Source organism: Pinus tabuliformis, chromosome 7 (assembly GCF_031772625.1).
Source record: "Pinus tabuliformis cultivar Carrire ecotype Pingquan chromosome 7, CPIR1, whole genome shotgun sequence".
Classification (NCBI taxonomy): domain Eukaryota; kingdom Viridiplantae; phylum Streptophyta; class Pinopsida; order Pinales; family Pinaceae; genus Pinus; species Pinus tabuliformis.
In genome coordinates this window covers 1,746,387,999-1,746,406,793 of record NC_142293.1, presented here as the reverse complement: position 1 = coordinate 1,746,406,793, position 18,795 = coordinate 1,746,387,999, and the positions used below count along the sequence as shown (strand labels likewise).

General features: G+C 38.1%; 1 protein-coding gene across 1 annotated transcript; it reads left to right on the top strand.

Moving 5' to 3' along the window:
• Positions 1 to 372: 372 nt before the first annotated feature.
• LOC149255314 (uncharacterized) lies at positions 373 to 3,726 on the top strand. Its single transcript, XM_089455006.1, has 3 exons — positions 373 to 917; positions 1,233 to 1,341; positions 1,672 to 3,726. Exons 1-3 carry the CDS (start codon positions 373 to 375, stop codon positions 3,724 to 3,726), a joined length of 2,709 nt encoding a protein of 902 aa, XP_089311132.1.
• The last annotated feature ends 15,069 nt before the right edge of the window (positions 3,727 to 18,795 follow it).

Genomic DNA, 18,795 nt, shown 5'->3' with positions numbered 1-18,795 from the left:
ATGAAGAAAAAATAAAATTTGAGAAAGATGATATTACATCTAGAAGTACCATAGTATATTCCATTAGAGATCATTTGGTCCCATATGTAGGAAATCTTGACTCTTTAAAGAAGATGCATGACGCACTTATTAGATTATACTCTATAAATAATATTGGTCAAGCATTGAGTTTAAAGAATGAGCTTTGTGATGCTAGAATGGCAAGGAATGACACTATAACCTCTTATGTCATGAATAGCACTGGAAATCCGGGGTCCGGAACAGAAACCAAAAGCCCCATACAAATTCAACCATATGTGGCTTCAAGATCAAAATTTCACAAACTTGATCTCATCCTTCTGGATTGCTCATCCCATTGAAAGAGAAAGTTCGATGGCAAGGGGATTCGTAAAAAATCTAACTGAGCTGAAACACATTGTGATCAACTGGGCAAAAGAGAAAAAGAAGCAAGAAGATGAACATCTATTGAAGGTGGAGGAAGACCTGATGGGTCTCCTGGATGAGAGAAATCTTGGGTTCTTATCTCAGGATGACAAGTCGCGTCTGGTGGAGCTGGAAAATCAGAAGAAGGCTATACTCAGGGGACGAGAGGAAGCTACCAGACTTCGTAGCAGAGCTACTTGGCTTAAAGCAGGAGATGAAAACTCCAGATTCTTCCATAATTTTGCCAAAGGAAGGAAAGTGGCAAACACCATATGGAATCTACCGCTCCCTGAGGGAGGTAGGGCAGACACTTTCAACAAGTTATCTAATCTGGGGACCTCCCACTTCAGAAATCTATATAAGAGTCCGGGAGGTACAAATCTAGCTGAGATCATCAATGTGGCCACTCATCTCCCTAGATTTGCGGAGGAAGATGATATCGAGGACCTGGAAGCACCGGTTACTATGGCTGAGCTGGAAAGTACTATAAAATGGTTCAAGAAGGAAAAGAGCCCTGGCCCGGATGGCTGGACCATTGAGTTCTACTCCGCTTTCTTCGAACTTCTGGGAGGAGACATTCTTAAAGTTGTTGAGGAGAGCAGGATCTCGGGGAGCATCTATCATGCTATCAATACTACTTTCATTGCCCTCATCCCTAAGGTTGACAAACCTTCCTCATTTGATGATTTCCGCCCCATATCCCTCTGTAATGTGCTGTACAAGATCATATCTAAGATCATTGCCAATCGGATCAAGCCCATCCTATCCAGACATATTTCCCCTCAACAATTTGCTTTTCTGGAAAACAGGCAGATCCATGAAGCCATCAGCTCGGCACAAGAAGCTATACACTCCATCTGGTCAAAGCATCTCAAATGTATTCTGCTGAAGATCGACCTCTCAAAGGCTTTTGACCGTGTAAGTTGGCTATACTTAAAAATGATCCTCATCCACATTGGCTTCCCCCTCTCCCTCATCAATTGGATAATGGCTTGTATCTCTTCCCCTACTTTCAGTATTCTTATTAATGGATCTGCCTCGCATTTCTTTCACTCTGAAAGAGGACTGCGCCAGGGCTGTCCCCTCTCACCTTTGCTCTTTCTCTTGGTCATTGAAGCTCTCAGTTGCCTCCTCATATCGGCATCCAGGGAGGGATCCATCAGAGGCCTCAAAATATCAGACATTTGTTTCCTCACTCATCTCTTGTTTGTAGACGATGTCTTAATTCTTTTGGATGGGAGTGTACAGGACTCGACCAATTTCTCCCGCATTTTGGGACTATTCACCAAAGCTACTGGCATGGAAGTGAACAGAGCAAAGTCTACAATCTCTCTGGTCGGCACCTCTGTTAACGAAGCTCACATTGCTAGGACGGTTTTCCCATATAATTCACAGCAATTAGACAGAGGACTTAAATATCTGGGATACTGGATTAAGCCCAAAAGCCAGAAGATTGCAGACTGGGTTTGGCTGGTGTCAAAAATTGAAAAGAGGATAACCTGCTGGAGTCACAGATACCTCTCTAGGGCAGGGAGGCTAATTTTGATCAAAGCTGTGCTCGAAGCTACTCCTGTATTTTGGATGGCCCTGGCATGGATTCCAAGGAACATTTTGGCCAAGCTACAACAATTGTGCAACCGGTACCTATGGGCTGGAAATCAAGACATCCGAACTTTTGCTTGGATTGGGTGGAATAAGATTGCACTACCGAAGAAATGGGGAGGATGGGGACTGAAGGAACTCCCATTATTTGCACAAGCTCTGGCCGGCAAAATGGGTTGGGCTCTCCTAACAACCCACAGCCTATGGACTAACATAGTATTCCACAAATACATCTGGCCTCTCAGCATCGGCGATTGGATAAGGTTGCCTTCCTGGAATAAAGCTGGCATATCATCGATTTGGAAGGCTCTCCTGCACTCCTTACCTCTCATCAGGGACAACATTGTTTGGCGCATCAGAGATGGAAACAGTGCTAGAATTGGTCTTGACCCTTGGTCTGGAAGTGGTGGAAGACACACACTCCCACATGATCTCATCGCTTTCCTGACTGCTCGAGACATAAAGGTCATTTCTCAGATTGCAGACCCAGCACAGTCCGACATTTTCCACCAAGCTTGGAAATCTGCAAATTTATTGAATATTCCGAGAAGATGGCACGCTGCTTGGGAAGATTACAGAGAAGCATTGATGGAAGCTCACATTAGAATAACAGATGGCCCGGACGAACTCATCTGGCACCTTGCTGACCATGGGGTTTACACTCCCAAGGATGGTTATTTACATCTTATCGATCACCGAAAGCCTGAAGCTCTTGAATCATGGTGGCAGAACATATGGAAATTGGCTGCTTCCCCTCGATCGAAACTTTTCTTTTGGTGTATACTCAGGAAAAAAGTTCCCACCTGCGACCAACTCATGAAAAGAGCCATTCACGGGCCTTCCAGATGTGTCTTATGTAAGGAGGAATCGGAATCCTTAGAGCATATATTTCTGAGCTGTCGTGCTACTGTAGAGCTATGGCAACACATTAAGACACACATCAATTACAATGGAGCCTGGGAAGGACCGAACATCGTAAATGCTTGGATTGCATGGGATAAGATACACAAGGGAACGAAGCTGATAAACCTCCCAATCATTGTAAACTGGTCAATATGGAAATCTCGGAACAAAGCCATTTTTGAGGAGAAGCCAATCCATTGGCCTCTGATTGAAACTAGTATCGTTGCTGCCCTTCAGGAATTGCCGGACCCCCCCCCTCCATCCACTAGGCAACCTGCCCCGCATCCCCCCATTGACTCTAGCATGCCGTGGGCATATTTCGACGGAGCCGCAAATCAGCAGAGTTGTGGAGGAGGTTTCATACTTCATACTTCTGAAAACCACCATTACAAAATCAAGGCTGGCCTGGGGGTCGGCACAAATAATTATGCCGAACTTATTACTCTTCGCCATCTCCTTCACTTTGCATTGAGGCATCACTACAATAGCATCAATATTTTTGGCGATTCACAGATTATTGTAAACTGGATAAATGGCACTACTACATGTCACTCACGCTCTCTCAGCACTATATTACAAGAAGCTCTCCATTTCAAAGCAACTTTTAATCATATTACAATTTCTCATATATACAGGGAGCATAATCAGGGTGCCGATAAACTTTCCAAGGAGGCAGCGGTGATGGACAGAGGACTGTGGGAGATAACAGAGGTTACTGATCAGCAGGAACACAAATTTTATCACAGACCTTATATAGATCCAGGATACCCAACCCTGGATCCGACTATAGAACACTAGTATTTTTGATAGCACTATACAGAGATACACTATGATTATTGGTTTTTAATTTAAATGTACAGCTAAAATGCAGCGAACAGATAGCATACCCTGCGTGGTAGTGCAACAAACTGTTTTTTTGAAGATACTACTGAACACTACAGACACTAAATGTAAATATTTTTGACTCTATTAATGAAATATTCAGTGATTTTTCCAGAGGAAAAAAACCTCTTATGTCACGAGGATTTCTCAATTGAGAGATCAAATTCAAGAAATTGATGAAATAATTTTTAAAAAGGAATTAGTGACTACAACACTTAATGGTTTACCTAAATCATGGGACTCATTTGCATCAGGGAGATGTGCGAGAAAAAAGGCTCCAAATTTTGTGTTATCACCAAAAAATGATCACCTAGCCATTTCTAACTAGGTGGATTGAAATACACCATGTAGATTTAATTTTACCATAGTAAAATCAATTTCACTATGGAAAATAATTTAGTAAACCACTTTTATTAAATTATTTTTTGATTTAAATAAAAAAACCCCATGAGAATAATTAGATAAATCATTATTTATTTAATTTTCTCTAGGAATGATTATTAAATCACTATTTAATAATTATTCCTTGTCACATTTGACTAAATCCCTTAAGAATATTTAAATAAATCATTATTTATTTAAATTTCCTTATTTCTGTTATTAGAATAATTATTAAATCACTATTTAATAATTATTTTGATTTCACACCTTTCTTATTTATCATGAAATAATTAATATATCATTTTATTTGCTAATTATTTCTAAATAAAGGTATTTAACTATTCCAAATATCTTTTCCCTCTCCAATAAATATAATAAATTATTCCAAGTAGTTAGATCTAAATTTGGTTAATAATATTTTATTATTCTCCACTTTCGAGATTAACTCCATACATTGTTATATAAAGGAGGGTTTTTCATTCATTCTTCACCATGATCATAATCATCGTCAACATTATCGTCATTTTTTTTGAGCTCCCATTTTGAGTTCTTCACTTTTGTTTGGGTTTTTCACATTGAGAGAGAAGATCAATTTTTTGAAGCGTCAAGGATATCAAAGGACCCATCCCATGGAGGGGGACTTACAGACCAATTTGTAGATCTCCTTCACCAGGTGTTATCAATAAAATATTTGTTCATTCAAAAAGTCTTTCCAATTGGGGTATTATATTGGATACTTTATATCGTTGCTTTTTGTTTTGGGTTATATCTTCTTTTACTGCAAGTTTTCTATTTGTGTTTCAGATCTTAAGACGACAGCAACCATAAACTTGTTGTTAGGATCACTTGTCACCTAATGACTTAAGCGAAGTATTTTTGGTACACCTTCCAAGAATTTTCACACTAACATTTTGATTAACTATGGATTGCATGTACTCAAGAAGAATCAAGGCTCATGTCTAAAGGAAATATTCAAAGATCTGATGAAGGTGACTCTCAAGCATATGAACATGTTTCAAGAAGGTTGGAGGAAAAACGAAGTTTTAATTCCAAAGAAGAAATGGAGGAATAAAACCTAAATGAAGAATATTTGCTTCACAAGGAAGGAGAGACATGCCAAAAGTTCAATGTTATCATTATCATAGATTTGGTCATTATAGAATCAATTGTCTAGAAATATAAAATGATAGAAAAATAAAGGGAAAGCATCACGCTACCATGACAAACATGGATGGACTTCCAAAGAAACCTAAAACTGAAGAATCAAGTACCAAAGATTTCTTTTACTTTTCTACACTTATAGGTTCTATTCAAGATAGAGATTATTTGTGGCTAGTAGATACTCGTGCCTCAAGACATATGACAAGAGATTGTATAACCTCACAAATCTAATGGAAAGAATATTATCTCAAAAGGTAAATCTTGGAGACAACAACTCTTATGCAGTCAAAGGCATTGGGAAAACATCAATTGAGCTAGAATTAGGTGAAAACGTTCATCTTAACAACTTATTATATGTACCAAGTTTGAAAAAGAATTCAATTTCTATTTCATGCTTGGAAGATAAAGGAGATAAAGTAGCATTTGTTGATGGAAAATTTTTTATTTAGCCAAAAGGTTCTAGTATATATTTCGATAGAGTCATTGGATTTTGTGAAGGAATATTATATAAACTCTTGAAACAACCTGCTCAAGAATTAATACATAATGACATTAATCCATGTGAGCTTTGGCATAGAAGGTATGAACATCTACACTATAGAGCTTTACCTACTTTAAAACAAATAGTTTCAAGCGTTCCATATTTGTAGGCAGAACATGAAGAAGTATGTAAAGTATGTGTGGTTGGGAAGAAAATCAAGAGTCCCTTTCCAAGCAGTGAAAGTAGATCCAAGGAAATTTTGGATATAGTCCATTCTGATGTATGTGGTCTGATGCCAGTGAAATCACTTGGAGGATATTTGTACTATAAAAACTTTATTGATGATTTCTCTCACAAGGCATTGATTTACTTCAGAATACAATGGATGAAGCCTTTTACAAGTTGCAGAAATTTAAGGATGAAGTAGAAAAATTGAAGGGAAAGCAGATCAAGATTTTGAGATATGATAATGGAGGATAATATTCCTCCAAGGAGCTCATTTCATTTTTTAAATAAGTTGGGATTAAGAGGGAGTTGATAGTCTATTAAAATCCAAAACAAAATGGAGTTGTTGAAAGAAAACATAGAACCATCGAAGAATATGTTGAGGCATTGATGCACGATCAAGACTTTCCTATGTTTCTATGGAGTGAAGAATCTATGACAATTGTATACATTCAAAATAGAAGTCCTCATTGAATTTTGGAAGACAATACTCCTGAAGAAGTGTTCTCCAGACATAAACCTTAGGTTTGTCATTTGAGAATATTTTGTTGTCCTATTTATATCCATGTGCCTGTAAAAGAAAGAAGCTAGAGCCTTCAAGAAAGAAATGAATATTCGTTGGATACATTGAGTCATAAAAGGGCTATAGAATTTATGTTCTAGGACAAAAACAAGTTGAATTCAACAGGGATGTGACCTTTGATGAAAATGTTGCTTATTGTAAATCTAAGGAAATTCCCATAGACTCCGATGAGGATGAAGAACATGAAGCTCCCAAGGAAGAATGTTCTAGTCCATCAACTTCTTCATAACATCCCATTAATCATCAAGAAGAGCTAGAAGGACCTAGTAATCCAGTGGACCCAGTTGTTGTTCCTAAAATTAGGAAAATACCAACATGGATTATATCCAATTTGAAAGAAGCAGTTAATGCAACACCACATGGAACCTTTAGGGAAATTAAGAGACCAAAGAGGTATTCTATTTATCCAACTTTGATGACTAATCTTATTGATTCTAAACCTTACACCTTTGAAGAAACCACTAGCATACAAGTTTGGAAGGATGCGATGTTGGAAGAATAAAAATTGATTATGAAGAATGATGTATGGGAGATTGTGTTAAGACCCGAAGGTAAGTGAGGGGTTACCTCCAAATGGGGTATACAAAATCAATCATGTAGTGGATGGCAGTATTGACAAAAACAAGGAAATATTTGTGACTAGAGGGTTCTCTCAAAAAGAGGGAGAGGACTACAATGAGATAGGTACATTACCATTAGATCTATTATTTCTATTGCTTCTTCTATGGGTTGGAATTTACATCATATGGATGTAAAGACTACTTTCCTCAATGGTGTGATTGAGAAGGAAGTGCACATAGAACAAACTCAAGGTTTTGAGGCTCATGGAAGAGAGTCTCACATTTGTAGATTGAATAAATCCTTGAATGCGCTTAAGCAAGCAACGAGACCCTCGTATTCGTGAATTGATAGCTACCCGATAAGACTTGGCTTCTTTAAAAGTGATTTTGATCCAAACCTGTATTTGAAGGTCGAGAAGAATGAACCTGTGATAATTCTATTATTATATGTTGATGTTTTATTTTTGAAAAGTGTAGAGCATTTAATTATTTGATGTAAGAGGAAGTTGGCTTTTGAATTTGATATGAAGGATATTAGCTTAATGCACTACTTTTTGGGGCTATAAGTATGGAAAAATCTTGGTGAATTATTTCTTGGTCAAGGAAAATATACTATCAGGATCCTGCATAAGTTGGGAATGATGGGCTATAAGTCAATTCCAACTCCCATGGTGACAAATCTGAGAAATCTATGAGACTCTGAGTCATATTTGGTAGATCCATCCATGTACCAAAAGCGGATTGGCTCATTGATGTATTTGGTTAATACCAGTCCATACATTTGCTTTGTAGTTAACACTCTAAGCCAGTTCCAAGTGGAACCGAGACATGATCACTAGATTTCATCAAAGCATGTTTTGAGATATTTGCATAACACAGTTGATTATGGCTTGAGATATGTCTCAACTGGTGATATATAGTTGTAGGGTTATATAGATGTAAATTTGGTAGGGAGTGTTGAAGACATAAAGAGTACATTTGGAGGTTTCTTCAGATGGTCTCCATTATGAATTTTTGAAAGAGAAGGAAGCAAACATTTATTGCACTTAATATTGTTGAGACAAAATATATTGCAGCTTGCTTAGTGAGTTGTGAAGCAGTGTGGATTCAAAAATTTACTTGTGGGACTATTTTATCATGTGATAGAGTCGACTATGATATATTGTGGTAATCAAAGTCATGTGAAGTGGACAAAGAATCCATTTTTCCATGAGAGTTGAATCACATCAATGTCAAGTACCACTTCATTCATGACATGGTGTAGAAGGGAGAAGTGAAGCTCCAATACATATCTATTGATGAGCAGATGGTTGATATTCTTATAAAGCCTTTATCGAGAGTGAAGTTTATATAATTTAGGGACAAGCTTGGACTTGTTGAGAATGGCTGTCTTAGTGAGAGGAAGTGGTGATATGATGGGACCATGGATAGTTATTCTACCTATGTCAAGTATGACCATAAATATGGAGAATGGTTTAGAAAAGGATAGTCATTCTTCATGTGTCAAGCATATTGACCAAAATTAGGAAGAGTAGTCCTAGAGGCCTCGAAATACTTAGATAGAGTGTGGCCTTTCAACATCAAGATAATTTAGCATTAGGCCTAGAATTACAAAGATAGAGTGTGGCCTTTGGGGATTCACCATGTGTCGGGTATTGACCAGAATGATGGTGAACCAAGACTAGTTTGCATACCATGTGTCAGTTAGACCAAAATTCTGGTGACTGTTTGATGTTAATGATGTACCAAGTGTCAGGAAACTGACCAAAATTATGGTGAGGATACACCATGTGTTAGAGTTACCGACCAAAATTATGGTTGATCTACCATGTGTCAAGAGTACTAACCAAAATTATGGTGAGAATGCACCATGTATAAGAGGTATCAACTAGAATTATGGTAGCCTATTGATGTTTTTGATGTACCATGTGTCATAGTTATATGGCTAGAAATATGGTAACTGAATGATGATAATACTATTAATGACTTGTTATAACCTTTTCTTAGAGAAATTTGTCAACATGAAGAAAATTTGTCTAGTCATTATGAATACCTCCCTAGCTAAGAGGGAGTGTTGAATTTTGTAGCTATGGTCGGTCTTCATAATTTATATTTTAGCCTTGTAATCTATAATGTAAATATAATACATGTTTTTCACATCATTTTCATTGTTTATTTCTTGAAAGAATTATTATAAGACATGTTCTTCATGTTGGATTTAAAAGAGAAAACTTCAAAGTTTGAATTTTGAATTTTTGGCTCCAAACTAGTCAAGTCGGCTCTCCCTCAAGTCAAGTCAACTCCAGTGAAGAGACACACCCATTCATGAAGACATAACACTATATAAAGGTATTCAACCTCCTCCACAAAGACACCATTTGACCTCACACAAGAAAGACATCTTATAGGCATCCAAGTGAAGGACAAGAATGACAAGAAGGACAAAGAAGATGGAAAAGTATAATCTCTCTAACTCACACTATTGGATTTCTCTCTCTTGTAGCTCTCACGTGTGTTTCTGGGAAATTTTTGGGCAAAATTTTATGAGCAGCATATTCTGCGTACGCTGAAACTCAAGGTAGACTGAAATTCTATGCAGATTGAGTTCTACCCATATTATGGGAGGCTTAAATTCATCCCAGGGCATATAAAAGAGGGCCAAAGTTTGAAGGGAAGAAGTTTTACTTGACTTGACTTTACTAGAGGTTAGCTTCACTAGGTTTGACTATAGCTCGTTGATTAATTTGATCTCATAGTTGAAAAGAAAAATTAGATGTATCTCTTTTGAACTAAAGAATTTATCTAAGGAAAAGGTTGGGTTTTACCCATTGTTTTATGGTTGAATTTTTGAAGTGCAATTGCTTAATTATAAACTAAAATTGTTAAAATAATATTTATATCATTAGAAGCAATTACCAGTGTTTTGTAAATGTGTGCTTGTATCTATTGCACTTGAAAAATCAACAAGAAGGTTAGAGAGGCCTCATTAAAGTTCTTTACCCTTAGAATTACATAGAAAATAAAATTAGAAGGATTTCAAGCCAATACTTAGTGAGAAAAGGCATATCAAACCACAGGATTTTCCAGTGTGACACACCACACCCGCATTTTTTTGTGCGTATGTCAAATGAGAAGAAGACTTAAAACTTAAATAGAATGTGCAATAACTTGACAACAAATGGCTTGTTTTCACAAGTAGTAAAATTTCTAGGCATGACATATCACATTGAAAAAATATTTCCTTGCAATATATCACAAGACCAAAAAAGTCTGGAGAAAAAAATTGTTTGATGTGATACATATCGTAACAAAAAAATATTTTGTGACACAGATATCGCAAACTGAAAATTTACAATGTGTGACACACATCACAAGCATGAAAATTCTTGGAACTTTAAACATTAAATGAATATCACATAAATAAAATTTTGATGTGTGATATGTCGGGGAGACCCAGACTTTGGGGAAGTGATATGCTTATCACAAACAACACTTTTTTCTATTGCAACAAAGAAAGGGAGTAATTTCAAAAAAAAAATTCTCCGCCATGACATGCAATGTGGATAGATAACTTGGGGTATGAAATGAATGTTACAAAGACACAATCTGACGCATATAAAATAATATTATATTGTGATAAACCAAAAAGGATGAGACTTTCCTCAATAAAAGTGAAATCCTAGATAAATAAATATGAGGTATGATGTGGCACCATATAAATGCCACATAGGTAATATTCCATGTCAGTAGTACAAATGATGATGTGGAGAGAGGGAAAGGAGTTTTTTAGTAAACCTTCAAAGTTCCATAAATTTGTGCTCGGGGTTCAAATTTGAGCAAGAATATAGTCATTGGAAAGATTTTAAGGAGCCAAAAGCTTTGGTGAGATTTGAAAAATCCTTAGATTTGACTAGGAAGAAAATTTTCAAAATTCCCACCTCCTTAATGTTATTTATTGGGGTTGGGTATGTTACGGAGATTAGGATTTTGTTGGAAATTATACTTTGAGTTTTTTTCACTTTATAGTGAAGATTGGTCAATATTTGTAACCAATACCTAATCCTTAAGAGGTGATTTTTGCATCTGGCCATTTTTTGTGCTACACATTCCCAAATTCATATTGTGGGGATGTTGGAATTTAAATGATTATTCCCTCAAATACATTAGTCTACATTTATTTTGTGTTTATCCTTGAATCAAGCTTAAAGGGTGATGTTAGTCCGAGTGATCCACCTTGTTAAACAATCTTATCGTGGTGAACATTTTGTAGACATGTGACATTGTCATTGATAAATAAATGATCATCCTTAATAAGGTTTATAGTGGATTAGTTCTCATTATATCAAATATTAAATTGATATACTAGGATTAGGGCCAAGGTAAACTCAAAATGCTCAAGAATCTCAAACATAATAGCAAGAATAAGTTCATGGAAGATTATGGGAGACAATGCATGGATGCATGTTGAATTATCATTTCTTACACACCATGTGGAAAGAAATTGGGACTATAAAAAGGCTATTCAAAGTAATCAAAGATAGAGTGTAAGTTTTTTGCAATCATGTGTGGATTTCATGTAGAATCCATACAAACTAGAATATTTATACTACATGAAAACTTCTTCAAATAACAATGAATGCGAGAAATAACTAGCAACAACATTAAGAAACTATAGAAATAACTAGTAACAACATTAAGAAACTATCTAGTGGTGTTTTCTCCAAGGAGGCCAAGACATTTGTAAATTATCTAGATGAGAAAATACGCAAAGAAAATTCATTTTGGGTAGCTCATAAGAATTCCCTTCTCCCAAGTAGCCTCCTTCTTTTTGAATCTAGTAATAAAAGTAATGCGTTTGATACAACAACATTCCTTCTAAGAAATTTATAATGGAAAAACAACCATGTTTTGGGAGGACTCACGGAAACATCTCCCAAAATTCCAAGACCAAAACAACTCAAGGTATTTGTACTTCCATGTATCTTTCCAAGGCCTTCACAAATTCCAAGGCTATTGGAATTTCTCTAACTTGGATTAAACATGGAGAAAATGGTTAATTCCAAGGAAATGGAACGCCAAGTTCAGGGAGGAGTGTTGGTCAAACTTTTTGCAGAAGATTCAACGAAGACTCATCTAGATATCCAACTTAGATGATAAATTGTGATGGGGTTATGGATTAATTTTTTCCTTTTCCATTTGTGTTGCCTATAGCCTGGAAGTAGGTTTCATAGAATTTACAAAAGATTTTATTTGGAGTTGTATATGACAGAGAAATCTATGGATGAAAGTTCCCATATTTCTATGGGCAGCTAGTTCAAGGGAAAAATTTAACCTAGGATAAAATTCAAAAACACAAGAATATCAGCCCCTCTCATTGTTCTTTGTTCATTTAGGAAGCTGAAAATGTGGAGCATCTCTTTAATAGTTTCCCCTATTCCAATCATCTATGGAGAAATCTAGAAACTAACATGAAAATATCAGTTTGTAATATATCTAGTATCCCTCACACCATTAACAATTGGAGGGCTCAAGATTTGAATAATCATATCTTGAAATTCATTTACACCCACATTCCAAACCTGCTCCTTTGGGTTATGTTGTAGTGGTTGCAACACCCTCCAAAATTTCGGCTTGCACTTAAATTTCAGAGCCTTCCATAGTCTTTCATTTATGGTTGCAAACACTTGAGCTCATTTCATGAGCTCTCTTTGAGTCTTTTCACCTCTTTTCTTGCTTAATTAATTGTTGTCTTTTGGCATGTTGGAGTGTTTTATCATGTTTGCGGCCCTTTTTTGGTGAGTTTGAAGGTTTTACTTTGTGTGTTCGAGTTTTCCTAGCTATGTAAACATTAGTCGCACACATACACAAAGTTTTAGGCACTATCGCACAAGTGTCATCATGGTCATCCTAGGGTCTATCTCAAGTGTTGCACTTGTCACTTTTTATTCTAGATAGTCTCACAAAGAATAATGATTTCTCTTGTTATTTTGGTGGTCTATGTTTTTGCGTTGTTGAAATATGCTAAGTGTTTGATCACAATTTCAAGTTCCTCACAGGTTCACCCACCTCCCACACTTATCCATTTTTCCAAAAATCCTCCCAACCAAAAAACTCTCATTCCTTGGACCCTGACTAAACTACGCATTGTGCAGTCTCAGCCCTTAGTGATGCAACGTTGCTACCTAGAAATGGTGTGGAGTCACTGTCCTTCGGGGAAGTTAGACTGCACAATTCCAGAGTTGAGTAGACTGCCTTCCTCCCCAAAATTGCGAATAGCTTCTTCAAGCCCGACCTAAACTGTGCATTTCCCAAGATCAGTCACCAAGATTCCTCCCGCCTATTGAAACTCCATAGTGTGAAGAGACCCAAGCCTTCCTTGCCTCCCAAAAATGCACAGAACAATCTCTTAGTGTCCTCCCTCAACCAGGACTCATTGATCCCGAAAACTGCGTATATTTGTCCTCTGAGGTCCCTCTGATGCCCAGTCCTTCCCTGCCTTTGAAAATTACGTAGACTTGCCTCTTAGGGTCCCACCTTGCAACAACCATTGATGGTCTCAACTGCGCAATCATGTCTCCTAGTGGCTTGTGCACAATTTTTCCTGGAAGTGAAGAGTGTGCTCAGGATTTCCTCAACCAAGCCCGAGTTATGCTTTGTGCAGTCTCAGTAACCAGTCTCCCTCCATGTCACTTGGAATTGTGCAATGCACAGTTACACTGTTAGATCATGGTGAGACAATGAAGAAGGAGAATATGGAGTGAACATGCTAGAAGACTCACTTACAACTGGATGGAAAAAGAAGTTTATGAAGAACAAGCAAAGGGAGCACATGCATGCAACCACCTCTCAGGACCAAATATCATTGGAGACCCTGCATCATCAAGCTATGCGGAGGAGAAGAAAGAGAACATCCAAGAACACATCTATCACTTAGTAGCAACAGAGGCTTGACATTTACACCCTAACAAGCTAGTCCATGTCACAAGTGTCATGTCAAGTCGTGTCATGAGTTTTCAAAGGCCACATCACTATTATGGCCATATTTGTTGTAAATTGAATGTAATGTAAAGTGAAAGTCAATGAACACACATGAATATGAAGAGTCATGTCGGTTGAAAAGTCAAAGGAAGTTGATCAGTCATGAGGGAAGTGCAAGAGTCACAAGGGTCAATAATCACCCTTTGTTATATATACCCCCCTCATTGTATGAGCAAGGAATTTTTCACCTTGGCTGCTCCCACGAAGCATAGAGAATTTCAGTCACTTTTTTGAAGAGCAAGGAGTGGCTCCAATGTCTCACTACTGGGGCTAGTGATGTATGAGGTAAATATGTGTGGTAAAGTAAAATTATAAGTGCAGACACGGACAAATTCCTCTAGCCCAATAAAGGGTCTAGCCACAATAGATACATTCTATGGAATATTTCCTTAGGCTAGAATCAATCAAGAGGGCCTACCTCTTGGTCGCTTATCCTGCTTGATGATGTCCTCGCTTTCTCGCTCCAGCAATCTCTTGCTTCCTTCTTCAAGCTCCTGAAACAAGTAAACAAGAACATTGAACAAACATAATAAAAGACAAATTGTAATTCAACCTACTTAATGAGTCAAGAAGCATTAAGACACGAATATGTAATATTACAAAACATGTAGGAAATCAATCAATAGTTGCATATATTAATTTCAAAAAGAGATTACAACCATTCTTCTTGATGCTGCAGTCTTCCTTTGACAAGATCGGGTTCCCACACACTTCTGCTAGCGTTCAAGATGGCTTCAAACAAAAATAGTTTAAAATATCTTCCCTTTAGGCTTCACTCCAAACCAAACACGCTTCTCCCACACACAACTAGATGGATACAACTAGTAATAGCTTGCTTGTCTAATCCAAAATAGTATACTCACACTCAGCCAAAACTATAACTAGCTTGTGCTTGGGAAGAAGGGAGGATTATATAGGAAATATGGATGGGAGATGGATCCTCTTTTCATGGGAGAAGGACTTATCCCTTGAGGTAGTTCCATCATTATAGGGGAAAGGGGCCCAAACTGTCATCCTCGACCCCATTCGGCCAAAACATTTACCAGACTTCCGTTACAGAGCTTCTAGAGCTGGAAGCTTCAGCTCTAATTTAAAAAACTTTCCATAATAGGACCAGCGTGACTGGAACACAGCTCAGTCGCACCGGTTGACGCTGGGAATAGTGCTAATCTCTACACATCGATGTGGTGGAGACAAAGGCCATTAGTGCCGGTCTTGTAAATTGGGAAAAACAAAAGTTTCAGGGGAAATGGTGCAAAAGGGAAATGTTCTGCTGATGAAGAGGGACATAATGGGAGTTTCTTCATGAAGGCAAAGCATGCGAGGTTCACTGCAGAGGTCCTCCAGGATCAAGGAACGGGGAGTATAGGGACAATGACAAAATGTTGTGTAATAATATTTGTCTTGGAACTTTTGCTTAATACATAAGCTTGTTCAAGCCAACACATTTCCATGCATGACTTGTAGATGTTTGTAAGATTATTCTTTGAGCATTTGTAATTCATGTTTGTTTCACATATACTAATATAGTTGAACTATTTTGGTTGTTTTAGTACTTATCTTGTTGGGAATGTGTTGTATTGGTTATCATTATTGTCTCATCCTTGTGGAATACTCCACAAGATACTAGACAAACCTTTCTCACTTATTGGTTATAACGACCATCACATTCGTCGTGGACTATTCCGCTGGATGGTGGATGAATATTTCCCTGTACTTTGGTTTTGACAACTGCCACATCCACTGTGGACTATTCCGCTGGATGTTGGACATACCTTCCTGTTTCGTGTATGCCTATGCTTGGGTGGTACTATTACCTCTCACTTAGAGGCTCACTTTCCCCCCCATTTTGCAGTAGGAGAACCTAGACATAGTTATGGTACACACTCACCTTGCTTTTCAAAGGTACTAGTGTAACACTCTCGTTCTGAACAGCAAGAGCCGAGGAAAATCTTTAAGTATATGGAAACTAGTACATCATACCGGATGGGACTCCTACACCAAACAATTTAAGGTTTAATTGGGACCTTATATCAGGGAGATCCCCTAAATTTTGGTGAATTTAGCACCGTCAACATTTTTGGCGCTAGAAGGAGGGTCACCAATATTTTATGGCTGATTGTTTCACCAACCCCACTCATCCATTTTCTAGTCAAGGTAGTAACATTCATTCCCTCTCCCCTACTCACAATTCTGAAGTTGGTAATTTCTCACCTCCCAGACCTGAATGTGAAATCCCATACCATCAAATCCAGTTTTGCTACCCAATCATGCGTCAATTTGCAAAAGTTGTTGGACTAGTTCTTGAAGTGTACACCATTCCATACTCTCAAAATAAGCACAAGACTACCCTCATAGGAGTAGTAGTCACATTTGTCAAAGAAGTGATCTTTGCCACTCTTGAGGAGCTGGTAGAAGCTGTGGAGAAAGAAGAGGAACCCAAACTTTTTCAAAAGGAAGAAGAGGACAACCTCTTACTCTCGGGTTCAAGGTCTGGTGGAAGAGGCAGAGGGGAAGGAAATGAAGGAGGAGGAGAAGAAGAGGAGGAACCAACAAATTCAGAAGAGGAATCATCAAATTCAAAAGAGGAAGAGGAGGACGATGAAGAGGACAACATGGCAGACAAAAACCTGGATTAGATGACTCAGGTCCCATTGGCACTTCCAGGTGTCCTGCACAAGATGCCAAGACACGCAAACAAGCTCTTAACGAAATATGACCCTGACAAGACAGTGAAGGCAGAAGATCACTTAGACACTTTCTACCTACATCTGCAGACACTCGAGGTACATTACGATGACATTGCATGTAGACTATTTCCATGTACCTTGGATGGCAGAGTAGTTGTATGGTACCACAACCTTCCTCCAAAATCCATCCATAATTGGGGGGTATTCAAAAGGATCTTTCTTGAAAATTTTGTTGAAGACAAGACCCCTGCCATGTTACTAAAGGAGTTGGGTAGTCTCAAGATGGAGTAGAAAGAAAAGGTCAAAGATTTCAATCAGAGGTTCAACTGTATTCTGAACAAGTTCTCAAATGACACTAAACCTCATGACTCCATCTCTGTCGACTACTACACTTCTTCCTTGTCGACCAGTATTGCATAGTTCGTCAAGCGAGCTGTGAAACCATCATTAATAGAAAATTATGAAGAGGCTATTTCCGTGGAGAAATACCTGCACACTATTGGAGTCATTGTAGATGATGAACCCACCAAGGACTCCAAAGACATTGGTAAGAGGTCCCAAACCTCTATGAGAAAGGTTAAGGAAAAGGAAGCAAGTGATATTGAGAACCTTACTCGTCTCGTCAAGTCCCTGACTACTGAAGTGGTAGAAATTAAACAAAGGACAAGCGAGACCACCGTGAGCAGCAGGCCTTCCGGGTACTCCCAAAAGAAGAATGTAGCTTCCAGTAGTAATAACAACAGCAGCCATCCGACCAAATCAGTGTAGAGCTATAACCTAGTTCTGAACCTTGAGAAAACTAATATAGATTCATACTGCATGTTTCACCGCAAAGCCCATTTGGAAAGGACATGCCCAGAATGGAACCATGGAATGAGTAGCATGGTTGCGCAGTTGTGCAACACACTCGAGGTCAATTAGCAGGCTGAGTCTAACAATGAAAAATAAGAAATTGTTACACCTATTGAAGCTCCAAGCATTGGTCACGTAGTAAACATGTATCAGTAAGCTCTCACCGCCCATAAGACCACCACCGATATGGAGCCTCCGAGTGACGGTCCGACCCCGAAGAAAAATAATCTATATAACTTGAGAATTCAAGGGACCCCCACTGTGTTTTTGATATTGAGGAATAAAAGAAGACAAGATATGTTAAGGATAATAGTTTCACCAAATTAATCAACACAAAACACTTAGAGAAAGTTCGGGAAGACATCTTCAATGAAAAGTGTTTCTGCAAGCAGCAAAGATAGAACCATCCCACTAGAAACCATGAATTCAGTTCCACCCCCGAACACCTCGGTGAGTCTTCCTGCAATAGACTATAACATTGTAGAAGACATGAATAAGACTCGTGCAAATATCTCTCTGTTTGAACTTACAAAAATCACGAGTCAGCGAGACATTCTTCTACAAGCACTTAGGGAAACCTCTACTAGTCAAGCCACCTCTTCAAACAAGGGATCTAGTAAGTCTCCTAACGCACTTGCATCTGTGCTTATTTTGCTTTGCATGGAGGAGGTGAGCTCACTCTGTCCACCATTCTTGTTATCATTCAAAATATTTAACTTCAATGTTCACAACTTCTTAGTTGATTCTGGTGCATCGGTCAATGTCATGCCACTCTCCATTGCCATGAAGATCAATGCTCAATGGAGTAAGACTAGTGAATAGATCATCCAACTAGATAGAACTTGTGTGCTAGCAATTGGTGAACTCAGGGATGTGATCATCCGGCTAACATCTAATGAGCGAGTTCATCAATGCATCAATATTGTAGTTGTGGACATCCCGGAAGCATACAAGGTATTGCTCAACAGAGACTGGTCAAGCAAGCTACAAGGATACTTTGCCACTGACTGGTCA